Source organism: Molossus molossus, unplaced genomic scaffold, assembly GCF_014108415.1.
Source record: "Molossus molossus isolate mMolMol1 unplaced genomic scaffold, mMolMol1.p scaffold_m16_p_4, whole genome shotgun sequence".
In the NCBI taxonomy this organism is placed as follows: domain Eukaryota; kingdom Metazoa; phylum Chordata; class Mammalia; order Chiroptera; family Molossidae; genus Molossus; species Molossus molossus.
The window spans coordinates 52708785-52728447 of record NW_023425377.1 but is presented as its reverse complement, the minus strand read 5'-3'; the positions used below and the strand labels follow the sequence as shown (position 1 = coordinate 52728447).

The following is a 19663-nucleotide window of genomic DNA, read 5'->3' as shown; positions in this document are numbered from 1 at the left end:
AAACAGAAAGGCTACCCACTGTATGGAAGAGCATAATTGCCAATGATATATCAGATTAGGGGTTAATTTCCAATACATATAGAGTGCTCATGCAACTCCAGAAAAGGAAGACAAAGAACTGAATTAAAAAATGGGCAGAGGAACTAAATAGACACCTCTCCAAACAGTACATACAAATGGCTAAGAAACATATGAAGAAATGCTCATCTTCACTATTTATCAGAGAGATGCAAATTAAAACAACAATGAGGTATCACCTCACACCTGTCAGAATGGCCGCCATCAACAAATCATCAAACAACAAGTGTTGGCAAGGGTGTGGAGAAAAGGGGATTCTAGTGCACTGCTGGTGGGAATGCAGACTGGTGCAGCCAGTATGGAAAACAATATGGTGTTACCTCAAAAAATAAAAAATTGAACTTCCATTTGACCCAGTGATTCCACTTCTAGGAATATACCCTAAGAAGCCTGAAACACCAATCAGAAAGAATATATGTACCCCTGTGTTTTTTAGCAGCACTATTTACAATAGCTAAAATCTGGAAACAGTCCAAGTGTCCATCAGTAGACGTATGGATAAAAAAAACAGTGGTACATATACACAACGGAGTACTATGCAGCTGTAAGAAAGAAAGATCTCTTGTCCTTTGAGACTACATGGAGGGACCTGGAGAGTATCATCCTGAGTGACGCATGCCAAACAGAGAAGGACAAGTATCATATGATCTCACTTATTTGTGGAATATAATGAACATAACAGTCTGAGGAATGGGGTAGTCCCAGAGACGTGGAAGTGGGGTACAGACTGACAATCCCCAGAAGACGGGGTGGTGGAGGAGAGATAAACCACAGAACTTATATGCTTGTATGCATAAACAAGGGACATGGACAACAAAGCTGGGGAAAGGGCAGGGAGGGGGGAATCAGTGCGGGGGAAAAGGAGAAACATCTGTAACAAAAATTAATTAATAAAAAAAAAAAAAAGAAACCATTATGCATATAAAGATGAGGAGACCATTGAGTAGTGTAGAACACAGTAAAAAAATGGAGCTCAGCCCTTCTCCACATTTACCAGTGCTGAAAACAGGAACAGAGTAAGGCACACAGTGAGGGGCTTCAGTTAGAAAAGTTTAGTTATTAGGAGGTCTCGGGTGTTAATTTACCCTGGTGGCCCAGGGCCTGTGCATTGTCACTTTTCACAGGGAGTGGCTCCTCCGGCCTCCTGAACCCAATCCTGCAGATAAAACCTGTGCTGTGCCCACTCAGCATCAGTCAGGGCCCCTCCCGAGTGTGCAGCAGGACTGAGATAGTGCAGGCAGTAGGTGGCAGCCCCCCAACCCCCACCGAGTGTGCAGACAGAAGAGAGATAGCACTGTCCCCGGGGGGAAGGGGACAAACTGGCCATGGGGTCACCTGGGCAGCGGCTGTGCGAGGAGGCGCGGTGCCCCGTGTGCCTGGACTTCCTACAGGATCCAGTCAGCGTAGACTGTGGCCACAGCTTCTGTCTGCGCTGTATTTCTGAGTTCTGCGACAAATCAGACAGAGAGCAGGGCGGCCTCTTTGCCTGCCCGCAGTGCCGTGGCCCCTTCAAGAGGGAGGGTTTCCGTCCCAACCGGCAGTTGGCCAACCTGGTGGATGGCTTGCGGCAGCTGGGGCGGGTCGCCGGGCCCTTGGGGATGCAATGCCCGCAGCACGGCCATGAGCTCAGCAGATTCTGCGAGGAGGACCAGAAGGCGCTGTGCTGGGCCTGCGACTCTGGCCCTGAGCACAGGGGCCACCGCACAGCGCCCCTGCAGGAGGCTGCCCAGCGACACCAGGTGAGCGGTTCTCGTGGGCATCAAAGGGCCTTCCGACTGAAGCAGGCCCTGCAGCGGTGTCCTGTGACCTGCTCGGAGACTTGGCCTGGTGCCCCCACCTGATTCCAAGGACTTCGCCTCTGTCCCAGCTTCCCCTCTACCCCACCTCCTTGCACTCCTTGCCACCTATGCGTGTCCCTGACACTGGGACCCTGAGCTCCCCTCCCTCCTCTCCCTAACCTGTGCATGCCCCTGGCCTTCTCAAGCACGCTCTCAGGTAGGGAGGCCTTCTCAAGCACGCTCTCAGGTAGGGAAGTGGGTCCCAGCCTTTGCTCTGTGGTAATTCCTTCTGCGACACCCGTTAAAGGGCTCAGACACACATTACTTTAGAGGGTTTCTCTTTCACACATAGCTTTCTGGGGTTCTGTGCTTTCCTTCTAGTCTCCTTTTCCTTTGCTGATGATCTGGGCCCTACAGCTAGAACTCTGGTGTGGAGGGCTGTGTTGTCCACTTGGTGTTTGGTTACAGGTGTGCATCTTTCTAAAAACTACCATTGGCATAATGTTTTTCTTTTATATAGTGTTTATCTGTACCTTAATTAACACTGTTACCAAAACAATCTTTGGGTTTGAGCACTAGTTAAGAATAGTGCTGGAGTGGGCACAGGGCTCTGAAGTAGGAGTCCAGGAGCTAAGGACACAGGCTAGGTCTTTATTCAACTCATATTTGGGGACTTAGGATGTGAGCACCTTAATGAAGAAGTGTTTCCTAGGAGTATGTGCCCCCCCCCACCCCAATAAACATCTGTGAAACTCTATAGAATTATCCTTCCTGGTGCTCTTTAAAAGTTCTTGGACATATTCTGAACACAGTTAAATTCTTGACATCTGGAACAGCTACCAGCACAAACAAGGTCAAAGTCTTATTTAATGTATTGACATCTTTATCTGAAATATCATCACAGTGAAGTAAATTAAATCATGAATTTATTTTTTTATTTTTAAAACTTTGTTTTATATCAAGATTTGGGGTATTTATTTACCTCTTCAAATTTCCTCTGAACTTACTTAGAAATATCTCTCTGAATTTTCTTTTTGGTTTTGGTTGCCATCTACAAAACTCAGAAGCTAGCTATTTTCTAGATAGCTTTTGTAGAGGGTTCTGCCTTTTCATCTAAAAAGTACCCTGCAGAGCATGACTAGTGTAAAATTTCTAGAGAAGTTTTCTATATTTTAATAATATTTCAATTAAATATCAAATAAATATCTTCTGAACTTCTTAGTCTGTCAGTCTCAATTTGCTATGACTCTATGTTCTGTTTCTACTGTTGTCTCAACCAGCCCAGATATAGCAACACTAGCCTATTTACTGTTGTCACCTCCTTGCTTTTGTTCACAATTTCTCATATGGGAGGGAGCTTTTCTCCATCTATGTGTTTCTGTTTCTTTTAAACACTAAAACACTAAAATGCCATTTGTTATGTTAAATCCTCCATTAATTCTACTGTGTTTTATCAGCATTGTATTATTATTATCATCATTTAATTAGTTTTAGAAATAATTTATTGTAAATCACTTTGGCAAGAGTACTCCGCCCCACCCCCACACCCTATTTTTCTTCTGAGACTTATTGAAGGACTGGGTAGAGTTTTAAAAATGTGAGTGTATGAATATCTTTGTGTGTGTTCTATGTAAATAAATATGTGTTTACCTCTAGCAAAGGACTAGGGTTGGAAGGAGATTTAATTTTCATTAACTTTATTTTTACTCCTTGTAAGATTTACAACATTCTCAATTTCTTTTTCATTGAATAAATACTAACTTACATGGTTTCTTGTTGCCTAATAATAATAAACACTTTCCTGATTATAATGAATAATTTTCAGAAGTTAACATGTACAGATGTAGAAATAACACTAAAGGGTGAGGTTTTATCTATTGAATGTTTTCACTGATCTCTGCCTAATTTTTATATATTCCTTAAAGCACATTTTGTGAAATTGGTATCTCATCACATAAAATATATTTATTTTAATTGACTTTATAACAATGAGCATTTTTTGTTATTAAACACCATATTCTTGTTATTAAACATCTTATTTTAATTTTATCCTGTTAATGTAAAATATTTTTCTTACCCCCTGCTTTTAACATTTTGGTTAATTGTAGTTTTACTATTTTAAATAATGCCATGATGAACATACTTTTAGGTAAATCTTTGATTATGTCTCGCTTTAACACTTAAAGTGTGTTTATGTTTAACTTAGTTATAATGACGTTGGACATGTTTGTATGCTCATGGGGGCCTGTTTTAGATGATCTTTGTAGTGCCTGACACATATAGTCAAGATAGGTACTGCAGGAGGACATCTGTAATGGTCTCAGCATATCTTCCCAAACAGGCAGAGCTCCAGATGGCCTTGGAACTTGTGAGGAAAGAGATGGAGGAGGCCTTGACTCAGGAGGCCAACGTGGGGAAGAAAACTGTCATTTGGAAGGTATGAGAATATTGTGACTTCAGGAGTCATGCCTAACTGAAGGATACAAATTAAGGTCATTAATTTTTTCTTCCTTGTTCCAGCACTTTTGTTACATCTGTGTTCTTCTTATCTATAACCTCAACCCAAAACATAAACAGCTGTGCTGATCTGGCTCTCACTGTATCTCACTGCTGCATCCCTAGAATCTCCAGCAGAGTCTCATACTGCCACTACGAGTCTGAAGGTTGTATTTGCTGGATGAATGAATTATAAACATTTCATAACATTGATATAGATGAAACATAGCTAGAAGTGATCCACAATACATACAGGATGATCATCTGGACATTCAGCCTCTGTTTTTTCTTAAATGTAAATTGTATATTGCTGACACTATTGTAGATGTCTTCAATTTTCCCCATCTTTGCCTACCTCCACCCAGCCCTATAGCCCCCTCCCTTGGCCTTCACCACACTATTGTCTATGTCCATGAACTATGCATATATGGTATGTTCTTTAGCTAATCTCTTCACCTTCTTTATCCAACCTACCCCAAACCCCTCCCCTCTGATATTTGTCAGTCTGTTCCATGTATCCATGCTTTTTGTTCTTTTTGTTTATCAGTTTATTTTGTTCATTAGATTCCACATCTAAGTGAGATCATATGGTATTTGTCTTTTTCTAACTGGCTTATTTTGCTTAGCATAATATTTTCTAGGTCCATCCATGCTGCCACAAATGGTAAGAGTTTCTTCTCTTTTACAGCTTTTTATTCATTTATCTGTAAATGGCACTAGGGCTCTTTCCTGATCTTGGCTAATGTAAATAACACTGCTAGGAACATAGGGGTGCATATATTCTTTCTGATTGGTGTTTTGGGATTCTTATATTTCTAGAAGAGGGATCACTGAGTCAAATGGCAGTTCCATTTTTAATTTTTGAGAAATCTCCATACCGTTTTCCATAGTGGCTTTACCAGTCCGCATACCTACCAACAGTGCACTAGGGATCCTTTTCCTCTACATCCTTCTCAGCACTTGTTGATTTATTAATAGTAGCTATTCTGAAAGGTATGAGGTGATACCTTATTGTAGGTTTTATTTGCATCTCTCCAATGATTAGTGACCTTGCACATTTTTTTCATATATCTATTGGCCATCTGTATGTCCTCTTTGCAGAAGTGTATGTTCAGGTTTTTTTCTCATTTTTAAATTGGATTGTTTGTCTTCCTGCTGTTGAGTTGTATAAGTTCTTTATATATTTTTGGAAGTAACCCCTTATCAGATATATCATTAGTGAATATCTTGTCCCATACACTGGCTTCTCTTCTCTTTCTGTTGATGGTTTCTTTCACTCTGTAGAAGCTTTTTAATTTGATGTACTCCCATTTGTTTATTTTTAACTAAGTTTCCCTTGCCCTCAGTAATATTATCAGCAAAAATATTGCTGTAAGAGATGCCTAAGATATTTATGATTTAGTGACTTTAAGTATTTTATCTATTTTGAGTTTATTCTTGTGTCTGGTGTAAGTTGGTGGTCTAGTTTTATTTTTTTGCACCTACCTGTCCAGTTTTCCCAGCACCATTCATTTTATTATAATTTATTTTTTAAATTTATTTTTCTTACAGATGTTTCTTTTTTTTTACCCCATTGACACTCTCCTCCCCATTGCCCCCACCCCATCCCCGTTGTTGTCCATGTCCATTGGTTATGCATATGTGCATATAAGTTCTATGGTTTATCTCTTCTCTCCCCCAACAACCCCCTCTTCTGAAAGTTGTTAGTCTGTACCCTACCTACAGGTCTCTGGGTCTACCCTATTCCTCAGACTGTTATGTTCATTAAATTCCACAAACAAGGGAGATCATGTGATATTTGTCTTTTTCTGCTTGGCTTGTTGCACTTAAGATAACACTTTCCAGGTCCCTCCATGTCGTCTCAAAGGATAAGAGATCTTTCTTTCTTACAGTTGCATATTACTTCATTGTGTTTATGTTCCACAACTTCTTTATCCATTCATCTAGTGAAGGACATTTGGGCTGTTCCAGATCTCAGCTATTGCAAATTGTGCTACTATGAAGATGGAGGTATATATATATATATATATATATATATATATATATATATATATATTCTTTCTGATTGGTATTTCAGGCTTCTTAGTGTATATTCGTAGAAGTGAGATCACTGGGTCAAATGGCAGTTCAGTTTTTAATTTTTTGAGGTAACACCATATTGTTTTCCATAGTGGCTGCACCAGTCTGCATTCCCACCAGCGGTGTACTAGAGTCCCCTTTTCTCCACACCTTTGCCAACACTTGTTTGATGAGTTGTTGATGGTGACCATTCTGACAGGTATGAGGTGATACCTCATTGTTGTTTTAATTTGCATCTCCCTGATGATTAGTGATGTTGAGCATTTCTTCATATGTCTCTTGGCCATTCGTATGTCCAGTTTGGAGAGGTGTATATTCAGCTCCTCTGCCCATTTTTTAATTGGGTTCTTTGTCTTCCTTTTATTGAGTTGTATGAGTATGCTATCTATTTTGGAAATTAATCCTTTATCTGATGTATCATTGGAAATGATGCTCTCCTATTTTGATGCCTTTCCGTTTTGATGGTTGTATCTTTCGCTGTGCAGAAGCTTTTGAGTTTGATGTAGTCCCATGTGTTCAATATCTCCTTTGTTTCTGTTACCTTAATTGTTGAATCAGTAAAAAATCTGTTGTGTATGATGCCTGAAATTTTCTTACCTGCATTTTCCTCTAGAATTTTTATGGATTCACTGATCAAATTTAAGTCTTTTATCCATTTTGAGTTTATTCTCGTGTATGGTATAAGTTGGTGTTCTAGCTTCATTTTTTTGCAAGTAGCTGTGCAATTTCCCTAACACCATTTATTAAAGAGGCTGTCTATACTCCACTGTATGCTCCTGCCACCTTTGTCAAATATTAATTGAGCATATTATCTTGGGTCAATTTCTGTGTTCTCTATTCTATTCCATTGATCTATGCCTGTTTTTGTGCCAGTACCAGGCTGTTTTGATTACAGTAGCTTTGTAGTATAACCTGATATCTGGTAATGTGATCCCTTCTACTTTGTTCTTCTTTTTTAAGATTGCTGTGGCTATTCGGGGTCTTTTTTGGTTCCATATAAACTTTTGGAGTGCTTGTTTTAGTTCTGTGAAATATGGCATTGGTATTTTGATGGGGATTGCATTGAATGTATAGATTGCATTGGGTAATATGGACATTTTAATGATGTTAATTCTTTCAATCCATGAACAAGGTATATGCTTCCACTTTTTTATATCTTCCTCTATTTCTTTTTTCAATGTCCTAAAGTTTTCTACAAATAGATCCTTTATTTCTTTGGTTAAGTTTATTCCTAGGTATCTTAATTTTTTTTTGCCACAATGGTAAATTAGATTGTTTTTGCAGTGTCTCTTTCTGTGAGTTCATCATGGGTGTATAAGAATGTCATCAATTTCTTGACATTAACTTTGTATCTTGCTACTTTGCCAAATTCATTTATTAAGTCTAGTATATTTTTTATGGAGTCTTTAGGATTTGCTATGTATAATATCATGTCATCTGTAAATAATGACAGTTTCACTTCCTCCTTTCCAGTTTGGATCCCTTATATTTTTTCTTCATGTCTGATTGCTGTGGCTCAGACTTCTAGTACTATGTTAAATAAGAGTGGTGAAAATGGGCATCCCTGTCTAGTTCCTGTTTTTGAGGGAAATGCTTTTAGTTTTTGTCCATTGAGGTGATATTGGCTGTAGGTTTTTATATATAGCCTTTATTATGTCGAGATATGATCTCTCTATTCCCACATTGCTGAGCGTTTTTTTTTATCAGAAATGGGTCCAGGATTTTGTTAAATGCTTTTTTAGCATCTATTGATATGATCATATATGATTTTTATCTTTCATTTTGTTAATGTGGTGTATCACATTTACTGATTTGTGAATATTGTACCAGCCTTGCATCTGTGGAATGAATCCCACTTGGTCATGGTGAATAATTTTTTGATGTATTGCTGGATCCACTTTGCTACAATTTTGTGCAGGATTTTGGCATCTATGTGTATCAGGGATATTGGCCTGTAGTTTTCTTTTTTTGTGGTGTCTTTTTCCGGTTTTGGAATTAAAATTATGCTGGTCTCATAAAACGAGTTTGGAAGTCTTCCTTCTTCTTGAATTTTTTGAAATAGTTTGAAGAGAATGGGTATTAGTTCTTTTTTGAAAGTTCATTAAAACTCCCCTGTGAAGCCATCTGGGACTAAACTTTTGTTTGCTGGGAGAGTCTTCATTACCTCTTCAATTTCCTTAGTTGTTTTTAGTCTGTTCAAGTTTTCTATCTCTTCTTGGTCCAGTTTTGGGAGACTATGAGTTTCTAGAAATTTGTCCATTTCACTTAGATTGTCCAATTTGTTGCCATGTAATTGTTCATATAGTTGTTAATGATCTTTTGTATTTCTGTGATGTCAGTTGTTACTTGTCCTCTTTCATTTCTGATTTTGTCTATTTAGGTTCTCTCTCTTTGTTTCTTTTTTTTTTTTTTTTTTATCCTAACCCAAGGACATTTTCCCATTTTTTTGTTCAGGTAGAGTGGGAGGGAGAGAGAGAAACAGAGAGAGAGAGAGAGACATTGATGTGAAAGGAACACATTGAGTGGCTGCCACCCGCACGACCGACCAGAGCCAGGGACAAACTGCAACCGAGGTACCCGCCCTTAGCGGGAAACGAACCCGGGTCTCTCAAGACCGCAGGTCGACGCTCTAACCACTGAGCCAAACCGGCGAGGGCCTCTCTCTTTGTTTCTTAGTGAGACTATCTAAGGGTGCATCAATCTCATTTACCTTTTGGAAAAACCACTTCTTTGTTTCATTGATACTTTGAATTGTTTTTTTGTCCTCTACGTCATTTATTTCTGCTCTGATCTTTAGTACTTCCTTCCTTCTACTTGCTCTGGGGTTTTCTTTTTGTTTGCTTTATAATTCTTGAAATTATGAGGTTACATAGTGTATTAGACATTCTTCTTGTTTCTTGAGGTAGGACTTTAGTGCTATGAACTACCCTCTCAGAACTGCTTTTGCTGCATCCCATAGATTCGTTGTTTTGTGTTCATTTTCATTGGTTTCCAGGAAGTTTTTAATTTCTTCCTTGATCTCCTCAGTAACCCATTCATTGTTTAACAACATGCTATTTAGCCTCCATGTGTTGAAATGTCTTTGCATGTTCTTGTTGCAATTGATTTCTAGTTTCATGCCATTGTGATCTGAAAAGATGCTTGATATGATTTCAATCTTCTTGAACTTGTAGAGATTTAGTTTGTGTCCTATTATGTAGTCTATCTTTGAACAGGTCCCATGTACACTTCAGAAGAATGTGAATTCTGCAGTTTTGGGGTGTAATTCTATGTAGATATCTATTAAATCCAATTTGTTTTTTTTGTTTTTTTTTAATTAATTTTTATTTATTTTTTTGTTACAGATATTTTACCTTTTTACCCCGTTGGCACCCCCCACCCCACCCCCCCTCCACCATGTCCCCGGCTTAGTTGTCCATGTCCATTGGTCATGCATACATGAATATAAGTTCTGTGGTTTATCTCTTCCCATCCCCCCCACCCCCCATCCCCTCTTCTGAGGGATGTCAGTCTGTGCCCTACTTCCATGTGTCTGGGTCTACTGTATTCTTCAGACTGTTATGTTCATTATATTCCGTATATAAGTGAGATCTTGTGGTATTTGTCTTTTTCTGCTTGGCTTCTTTCACTTAGGATAATACTTTCCAGGTCCCTCCATGTCGTCTCAAAGGATAAGAGATCTTTCTTTCTTACCGCTGCATAGTACTCCATTGTGTATATGTACCACAGCTTTTTTATCCATTCGTCTACTGGTGGACACTTGGGCTGTTTCCAGATCTTAGCTATTGTAAATAGTGCGGCTATGAACATGGGGGTACATATATTCTTCCTGATTGGTGTTTCAGGCTTCTTAGGGTATATTCCCAGCAGTGGGATCACTGGGTCAAATGGAAGTTCAATTTTTAATTTTTTAGGTAGCACCATATTGTTTTCCATAGCGGCTGCACCAGTCTGCATTCCCACCAGCAGTGTATTAGAGTCCTCTTTTCTCCACATCCTCGCCAACACTTGTTGTTTGATGATTTGTTGATGGTGGCCATTCTGACAGGTGTGAGGTGATACCTCATTGTTGTTTTAATTTGCATCTCTCTGATGATTAGTGATGTTGAGCATTTCTTCATATGTCTCTTGGCCATTTGTATGCCCTGTTTGGAGAGGTGTCTATTCAGCTCCTCTGCCCATTTTTCAATTGGGTTCTTTGTCTTCCTTTTGTGGAGTTGTATGAGCACCCTATATATATTGGAAATTAACCCCTTATCTGATACATCATTGGCAATGATGTTCTCCCATACAGTGGGTTGCCTTTCCAGTTTGATGATTGTTTCTTTTGCTGTGCAGAAGCTTTTTAGTTTGATGTAGTCCCATGTGTTCATTTTCTCCTTTATTTCTGTTGCCTTAGGTGATGTATCAGTGAAAATTCTGCTCCGTATGATGTCCAAAATTTTGTTGCCTACATTTTCTTCTAGAATTTTTATGGATTCACGGGTCACATTTAAATCTTTTATCCATTTCAAGTTTATTTTTGTGTATGGTGTAAGTTGATGGTCTAGTTTCATTTTTTTGCATGTAGCTGTCCAATTTTCCCAACACCATTTATTAAAGAGGCTGTCTTTACTCCACTGTATGCTCTTGCCACCTTTGTCAAATATTAATTGAGCGTATTGCCTTGGATCCATTTCTGGGTTTTCAGTTCTGTTCCACTGGTCTATATGCCTGTTCTTGTGCCAGTACCATGCTGTTTTGGTTACAGTCGCTTTGTAGTATAACCTGATATCTGGTATTGTGATCCCACCTACTTTGTTCTTCTTTTTCAAGATTGCTGTGGCTATTCGGGGTCTTTGTTGGTTCCATATGAACTTTTGAAGTATTTGTTCTAGTTCTATGAAATATGTCGTTGGTATTTTGATGGGGATTGCATTGAATCTATAGATTGCTTTGGGTAGTATGGACATTTTAATTATGTTAATTCTTCCAATCCATGAGCAGGGTATGTGCTTCCACTTTTTTATATCTTCCTCTATTTCTTTTTTCAATGACCTGTAGTTTTCTGCAAATAAATCCTTTACTTCTTTGGTTAAGTTTATTCCTAGGTATCGTAATTTTTTTGGTGTGATGGTAAATGGGATTGTTTTTCAGTTTCTCTTTCTGTGAGTTCATCATTGATGTACAAGAATGCCGTCGATTTCTTGATGTTAATTTTGTATCCTGCTACTTTGCCAAATTCATTTATTAAGTCTAATAGATTTTTGATGGAGTCTTTAGGGTTTTCTATGTACAAAATCATGTCATCTGCAAATAATGACAGTTTCACTTCCTCCTTTCCAATTTGGATCCCTTTTATTTTTTCTTCATGTCTGATTGCTGTGGCTAAGACTTCCAGTACAATGTTAAATAAGAGTGGCGAAAGTGGACATCCCTGTCTTGTTCCTGTTCTTAATGGAAATGTTTTTAGTTTCTGTCCATTGAGTATGATGTTGTCTGTAGGTCTTTCATATATGCCCTTTATTATGTCGAGATATGATCTATTCTTACATTGCTGAGCGTTTTTATCAAAAATGGATGCTGGATTTTGTCGAATGCTTTTTCAGCATCTATTGATATGATCATGTGGTTTTTATTCTTCATTTTGTTTATGTGGTGTATCACGTTTATTGATTCGCGAATATTGTACCAGCCTTGCATCCCTGGAATGAATCCCACTTGGTCATGGTGAATAATTTTATTGATGTATTTCTGGATCCGATTTGCTAATATTTTGTTCAGGATTTTGGCGTCTATGTTCATCAGGGATATTGGCCGTAGTTTTCTTTCTTAGTAGTGTCTTTTTCTGGTTTTGAAATTAGAATTATGCTGGCCTCATATAACGTGTTTGGAAGTCTTCCTTCTTGTTAAATTTTTTGAAATAGTTTGAAGAGAATGGGTGTTAGTTCTTTTTTGAATGTTCGGTAAAACCCCCCCGTGAAACCATCTGGGCCTGGGCTTTTGTTTGCTGGGAGAGTCTTGATTACCTCTTCAATTTCCTTAGTTGTTATTGGTCTGTTCAAGTTTTCTATCTCTTCCGGGAATAGTTTTGGGAGACTGTGTGTTTCTAGAAATTTGTCCATTTCGCTTAGATTGTCAAATTTGTTGCCATATAGTTGTTCATAGTAGTTGTTAACGATCTTTTGTATTTCCGTGGTGTTGGTTGTTACTTCTCCTCTTTCATTTTTGATTTTGTGTATTTGGGTTCTCTCTCTTTGTTTCTTGGTGAGTCTAGCTAAGGGTCCATCAGTCTTGTTTATCTTTTCGAAAAACCAGCTCTTTGTTTCATTGATCCTTTGAATTGTTTTTTTGGTCTCTATGTCATTTATTTCTGCTCTGATCTTTACTATTTCCTTCCTTCTACTTGCTCTGGGGTTTTCTTTTTGTTTGCTTTCTAATTCTTTAAGTTGTGAGGTTAGACAGTCAATTAGAAATTTTTCTTGTTTCTTGAGGTAGGCCTGTAGTGCTATGAACTTCCCTCTCAGAACTGCTTTTGCTGCAACCCATAGATTTTGTGTTGTTGTGTGTTCATTTTCATTGGTTTCCAGGAAGTTTTTAATTTCTTCCTTGATCTCCTCGGTGACCCATTCATTGTTTAATAACATGCTATTTAGCCTCCATGTGTTGAAATGTCTTTACATGTTCTTGTTGCAATTGACTTCTAGTTTCATGCCATTGTGATCTGAGAAGATGCTTCATATGATTTCAATTTTTCTTGAACTTGTAGAGATTTAGTTTGTGTCCTATCATGTGGTCTATCTTTGAGAATGTCCCATGTGCACTTGAGAAGAATGTGTATTCTTTAGTTTTCGGGTGTAATTCTCTGTAGATATCTATTAAATCCATTTGGTCTAGTGCTTCATTTAGAGTCTGTGTTTCCTTGCTAATTTTTTGCCTAGAGGATCTATCCAGTGCTGTCAACGGGTGTTGAAGTCCCCTGCTATGATTGTATTGTTGTCGATTTCTCCTTGGAAGTCTTCCAGAAGATTTTTCATATATTTTGGTGCTCCTATATTGGGTGCATATATGTTTATCAAGGTTATATCTTCCTGTTGGATAGATCCTTTCAATATTATGTAGTGGCCGTCTTTGTCTCTAGTTATGGTCTTCATTTTGAAATCTATTTTATCAGATATGAGTATTGCTACCCCAGCTTTTTTTTGCTTTCCATTTGCTTGGAAAATTTTTTTCCATCCCTTGACTTTCAATCTATGTGAGTCTTTTGTTGAGAGGTGGGTCTCTTGTAAACAACATATAGATGAGTCATGCTTTCTTATCCATTCAGCTACTCTGTGTCTCTTTATGGGAGCATTCAATCCATTTACGTTTAAGGTGATTATTGATATGTACTTATTTATTGCCATTTTTGTTTAGTGTGGTTCTATTTTTCTTCCCATTTCTACTGCTAATTACAGCAGTCCGTTAACATTTCTTGCAGTGCTGGTTTGGTGCTAATGTATTCCCTTAGCCTTTTTTTGTCTGGGAAGCTCTTTATCTGTTCTTCTATTTTGAATGATAGCCTTGCTGGGTAGAGTAGTCTTGGATTCAGATTCTTGTTTTTCATGACTTTGATTACTTCATGCCATTCCCTTCGGGCCTGTAGTGTTTCTTGTGAGAAGTCAGCTGAGAGCCTTATGGGGTTCCCTTTGTAGGTAACCTGTTGCTTATCTCTTGATGCTTCTAGGATTCTCTCTTTGTCTTTAATTTGTGGCATTTTAATTACTATGTGTCTTGGTGTGGGCCTGTTTGGGTTCTTCTTACTTGGGACTCTCTGTGCTTCTTGAACTTGAATGCCTTCTTCCTTCACCAAATTAGGGAAGTTTTCTGTCACTATTTCTTTGAATATATTCTCTATCCCTTGCTCCTTTTCTTCTTCTTCGGGGACTCCTATGATGCGAATATTATTACGTTTCCAGTTGTCCCATAGTTCTCTTAAGCTGTCTTCCTGTTTTTTAATAGTTTTTTCCTTTTGTTTTTCTGATTGGTTGATTTTTTCTACCCTGTCTTCTAATTCACTGATCCGGTCCTCAGCTTCCCCTACTCTGCTTTTTAAACCTTCCAATGTGTTTTTCATTTCTGATATGTCATTTTTTATCTCTTCTTGTTGGTTTTTAATTTCCAATTGGCTTATTTTCAGTGTCTCTATGTCCTTACTCATGCTGTTCAGCTTCCTCAAGATCATGGCTCTGAATTCTAGCTCTGTTAACATGCCTAATTGCTCCACATTGATCTCATCTTCGGTGGAGGTGTCTTGCTCTTTCATTTGGCTTCTGTTTCTGTGTTTCACCATTTTGGCTATCTCTGTGGGCTTCGGAGCCTGTCAAGTTCTCCCTGTGGGTGTTGGTGTTCTGCTGTTTGTGGCTCCCTCTCCTGTGTTTAGATGAGCGAGGGAGGACCCACATTGAGCACCACTGTCAAGCCTTACTTTCCTGGTTAAAGTTGCCAGCCCAGGAAACGTACTGTTATCCTCTAGCTTTTTGCCTGGTGGCTAGCAGTCTAGGTTAATTGATGAGTTTTGTGTTGTCAGTTGATTGAAAAACTCCCTCTGGTGCTCAGCCAAGGGGCTTTCCCGCGGGTGGGGCAGATGCTGGTTGTTAGTGAGCCTCAATTAACACTTCAATGGCCCACAGGGTGGGGTTGGATCTCGAGGGAGGGGCTGCTGCCTCTCCTCAGAGCCCTGGGAAGGAGCAATGTGGCCACCGTCCTGCGTGGCTGCACTCAGCCAAAGCTCTGAGCGCCCTCCAGATCCCAAGTGTCCCGACACAGCTCCAGTACAGTCTGCCCTCCCTCTGCCGGAGCCCAAGGTGAGTGGCTGTGGCTGTTTCAGCCTCTGTCCCGGCTGCACTGTGGAGCCACCTGGGAGTGTAACCCGAGAGTACCGCTTACAGCTAAGGCCGCTGCCGAGCTGCTGACCGTGGGCTCCCAGCCCCGTCTCGTGCCTTCGCAAGCCTACCGGGATGGAGTCAGTGTCCCTCATTGTATGGTCCTCCAAGCTGCTTTTCTGTTGGTTTTTCCCGTCGATTTGTCTGTGTTATAGTTGTAATTCCAGTTTGGTTCTGGGAGACGGTCTGTGTAGCTCCGTTCACTCCGCCGCCATTTTTCGCAACCTTAAATCCAATTTGTCTAGTGCTTCATTTAGAATCTGTTTTTTTTACTAATATTTTATCTAGAGGATCTATCCAGTGATGTCAGCGCGGTGTTGAAGTCCTGTGCTATGATTGTATTGCTGTCGATTTCTCCTTTGAAGTCCTCCAAAAGTTTTTCAATATATGTTGGTGGTCCTATATTTGGTACATATATGTTTACCAAGGTTATATCTTCCTGTTGGATAGATCCTTTTAATATTATGTATTGGCCTTCTTTGTCTCTAGTTATGGCTTTCATTTTGAAATCTACTTTATCAGATATGAGTATCTTTTGCTTTCCATTTGCTTGGAAAATTTTTTCCAGCCCTTCACTTTTAACCTATGTGAGTCTTTTGTTGTGAGGTGGGTCTCTTGTAAACAACATATATGTGATTCATGCTTTCTTATCCAGTCAATTACTGTGTGTCTTTTGATTGGAGCATTCAAACCATTCATATTTAAGGTGATAATTGATATGTACTTATTTATTGCCATTTTTGCTTAGTGTGATTCTATTTTTGTTTTACTATTTCTTCTACTAATTACAGTAGTCCTTTTAGCATATCTGGCAGTGCTGGTTTGGTGTTAATATATTCCGTAAGCCCCCCACCCCCTTTTTTTTTTGTCTGAAATGGTCTTTATTTGACCTTCTATTTTGAATGATAGCCTTGCTGGATTCAAATAGTCTTGGGTTCAGATTCTTTTTTTCATGACCTTGATTACTTCATGCCACTCCCTTCTGGCCTATAGTGTTTCTGTTAAGAAGTCAGCTGAGAGCCTTATGGGGTTTCCTTTGTAGGTATCTTGTTGCTTATCTCTTGCTGCCTTTAGTATTCTCTCTTTGTCTTTAATATTTGGCATTTTATTTACTATGTTTCTTGGTGTGGACCTGTTTGAGTTCTTCTTATTTGGGGCTTTCTTTGCTTCTTGAACTTGAATGCCTTCTTCTTTCACCAAATTAGGGAAGTTATCTGTCACTATTTCCTTGAATATATTCTCTAACGCTCACCCATTTTCTTCCTCTTCCGGGACTCTTATGATGCAAATGTTATTATGTTTCCATTTATTGCACATTTCTCTTAAGTGGTCTTCTTGGGATGTTTTTATTGTTTTTTTCCTTTTGGTTTTCTGATTGGTTGATTTTTTCTACCCTATCTTCCAATTTACGTATCCGGTTCTCAGCTTTCTCCTCTGTTGGTTAGTCCTTCCAGTTTGTTCTTTATTTGTGCTATGTCATTCTTGATTTCCGCTTGGTTGGTTTTCAAAGTGTCTATATGTTGACTCATAGTGCTGTTATTACTCATGCTATTGAGCTACCTCAAGATCATGGCTCTGAACTCTACTTCTGATAATTTGCTTAGCTGCATTTCAGTGATCTCATCTTTGGTAGAGTTCTCTTGTTCTTTCATTTGGGATTTGTTTCTTTGTTTCGCTATTATGGCTATCTCAGTGGGTTTTGGAGCCTGGCAAATTTTCCCTGTGTGTGTTGGTGTTCTGCTGTTTGTGGCTCCTTCTTCTGGGTTTGGATGAGCCTGAGTGGGTTCACGTTAAACACCACTGTGAAGTCTTACTTTCCTGGGTATATTTGGAAGCTCAGGAAAGGTTCAGTTTTCTTTTCACTTTTTTCTGGTGGCTAGTAGTCTCAGTTACTCAGTGCTTTGGAATGTAGCCCTGGTGTTCTGCATAAGAGGATTTCCAGAGGAGGGATAGATGCTGGTTGTTAAGGAGCCTCAATTTGCATTTCTTTGCCTCACCTTTGAAAGGCTGAATCTCCAAGGGGGGGCTGCTGTTTCCCCCACAGCTCGAGGAAGGAGCACACTGGCCACTGTCCTTTGTGGCCACAACTCAGCAAAAACTCGAGTGCCCTCTAAATCCTGGGTGTCCCCACAGAGTTCCCACCAAGTCTGCCCTCCCTTTGCCACAGCCCCAGTTGAGTGGCTATGTCTATTTTAGAACTTTGTCCCAGCTCTCTGTGCTGTGGAGTAGCTGTGGTCTTTATTCCCCAAGGGCACTGCTCACACCTAAGACTGCTGCTGTCCATGGGATCCTAGCCCACCACCCTCTTACACCTCTGCAGATTCTACCAGTGTCCCTGGTTATATGGTCCTGTCCTGCTGCTTTTCTGTTGCTTTTTCCCAAGGATTTGTCTTTATTTTATTTGTAATTCCCTTTGGTCCTGAGAGATTGTCTGCATAGCTTCTATTCACTCCACCTCCATTTTCACATCCTCTACACCTATCTTGTGAGCAACTAAGAAGCATAGGCCTTTCAGATGCCCCCTCACTCTGCAGGTCCCATGGGTAACTGGATCACACAGTCCCTTTGGGGACCCGGCTCTGTGCCTGTTATGGGCTGCTGGGTCGCACAGGCCTCTCTGGTGCTTCAGCACCAAGCAGATCCCATGAGTAAGTAGATCTCACAGTCCCTGCTTGGCTGTGCCAGCCTCTCTGGTGCTTAAGCACCCTACAGGTCCCATGGGTAACTAGGTCTAGAGGTGTCTGCTGGGTCGTATAGTCCTCTCTGGTGCTTTAGCACCCAGCAGGCCCCATGGGTAATTGAATGGCACAATCCCTGCTAGGTCACACAGGCCTGGGTGGAGCCCCAGGTCCTGCCTCTGGTTATTGGGGAGTGGTGTTGCCCCATGGGGCTAAACTCCTGCTCAGTTTTGCTATAGTTTTTAGGGATGGGTCTCAGCTGCTGGTCTGTGCTTCTGTGTCCTGGGGATGGATGTCTGCTCCCAGCCTTTGTTCCTGGAGGTGTATTTCAACTCTGATCATGCTGCTACTATGGGGGATGGTGCTGGGCTCCTGGCTGTCTTCGGCTTACACAACCAGCACCTTGGGAGCTCCACTACTGTGCATGGTTCTGTGTTGACACAGAGTGTTCACTGGTTCAATGGTGCCAGGTGTGCTGGTGGGCTCAGGATGCTGGCCCTAGCCACTCCCACTGCCTACTCTCAGGGAAGATCCAGGATTTTCCAAAATGGTGGCACCTCCCCATGGCACAGGGAGAAGCACCCTCAAGAGCCCCATATGAGGGTATCCAGCTGCTCTTGTCCACAGCACAGGAACATTCTGCTCCATGCCTTTAAACGGTTATGCTTTGGTCGTCCACCTTCACGTCCACTCTCACTCTCTCACACACTTTCTCACTCTCTCACACACTCGCCCTCCCTCCGGTCTTGCCTGCTGCCATCTTTTTTAACTTATTTTTCTTTTATTATTTTAATTAATTTATTTTTGTTACAAATGTTTCTTCTTTTTTCCCCACCCCTGCCCATCCCACCCCACCCTGTCCCCAGCTTAGTTGTCCATGTCCATTGTTCATGCATATATGCATATAAGTTCTGTGGTTTATTTCTCCCCCATGACCCTCTCTTTTGGGGACTGTCAAAATGTACCCCACTTCCATATCTCTGAGAATACCCCATTCCTCAGACTGTCATGTTTATTATATTCCACAAATAAGTGAGATCATATGAAACTTGTCTTTCTCTGTTTGACTTGTTTCACTTAGGATGATACTTTCCAGGTTCCTCCATGTAGTCTCAAAGGATAAGAGAACTTTATTTATTACAGCTGCATAGTACTCCATTGTGTATATGTAACACAGCTTTTTTCTATTAATTCATCTACTGATGGACATTTAGGCTGTTTCCAGTTCTTAGCTATTGTAAATAGTGCTGCTACTAACATGGGGGTACATATATTCTTTCTGATTGGTTTTTTAGGCTTCTTAGTGTATATTCCTAGAAGTGGGAACCCTGGGTGAAATGGAAGTTCAATTTTTAATATTTTGAGGTAACACCATAGTGTTTTCCATAGTGGCTATACCAGTCTGCATTCCAACCAGCAGTGTACTAGAGTCTCCTTTTCTCCACACCCATGCCAACACTTGTTTGATAATTTGATGATGGTGGCCATTCTGACTAGTATGAGGTGATACCTCATTGTTGTTTTAATTTGCATCTCTCTGATGATTAGTGATGTTGAGCATTTCTTCATATGTCTCTTGGCCATTTGTATGTCCCGTTTGGAAAGGTGTCTATTTTGTTCCTCTGCCCATTGTTTAATTGGGTTCTTTGTC

General features: G+C 40.1%; 1 protein-coding gene across 6 annotated transcripts in view; it reads left to right on the top strand.

Moving 5' to 3' along the window:
- Nucleotides 1-1295: 1295 nt before the first annotated feature.
- TRIM58 (tripartite motif containing 58) overlaps nucleotides 1296-19663 on the top strand; it is a 193067-nt gene continuing 174699 nt past the window's right edge. For 2 of the 6 annotated variants that reach the window (XM_036239657.1, XM_036239658.1), the window contains exons 1-2: nucleotides 1299-1817; nucleotides 4198-4293. In XM_036239657.1, the coding sequence (XP_036095550.1) occupies nucleotides 1404-1817; nucleotides 4198-4293 (510 nt within the window). In that variant the 5' untranslated portion in view covers nucleotides 1299-1403. Of the gene's footprint in view, nucleotides 1818-4197; nucleotides 4294-19663 lie in introns of all 6 variants that reach the window. The other 4 variants (XM_036239659.1, XM_036239661.1, XM_036239655.1 and 1 more) reach the window with 3 other exon arrangements.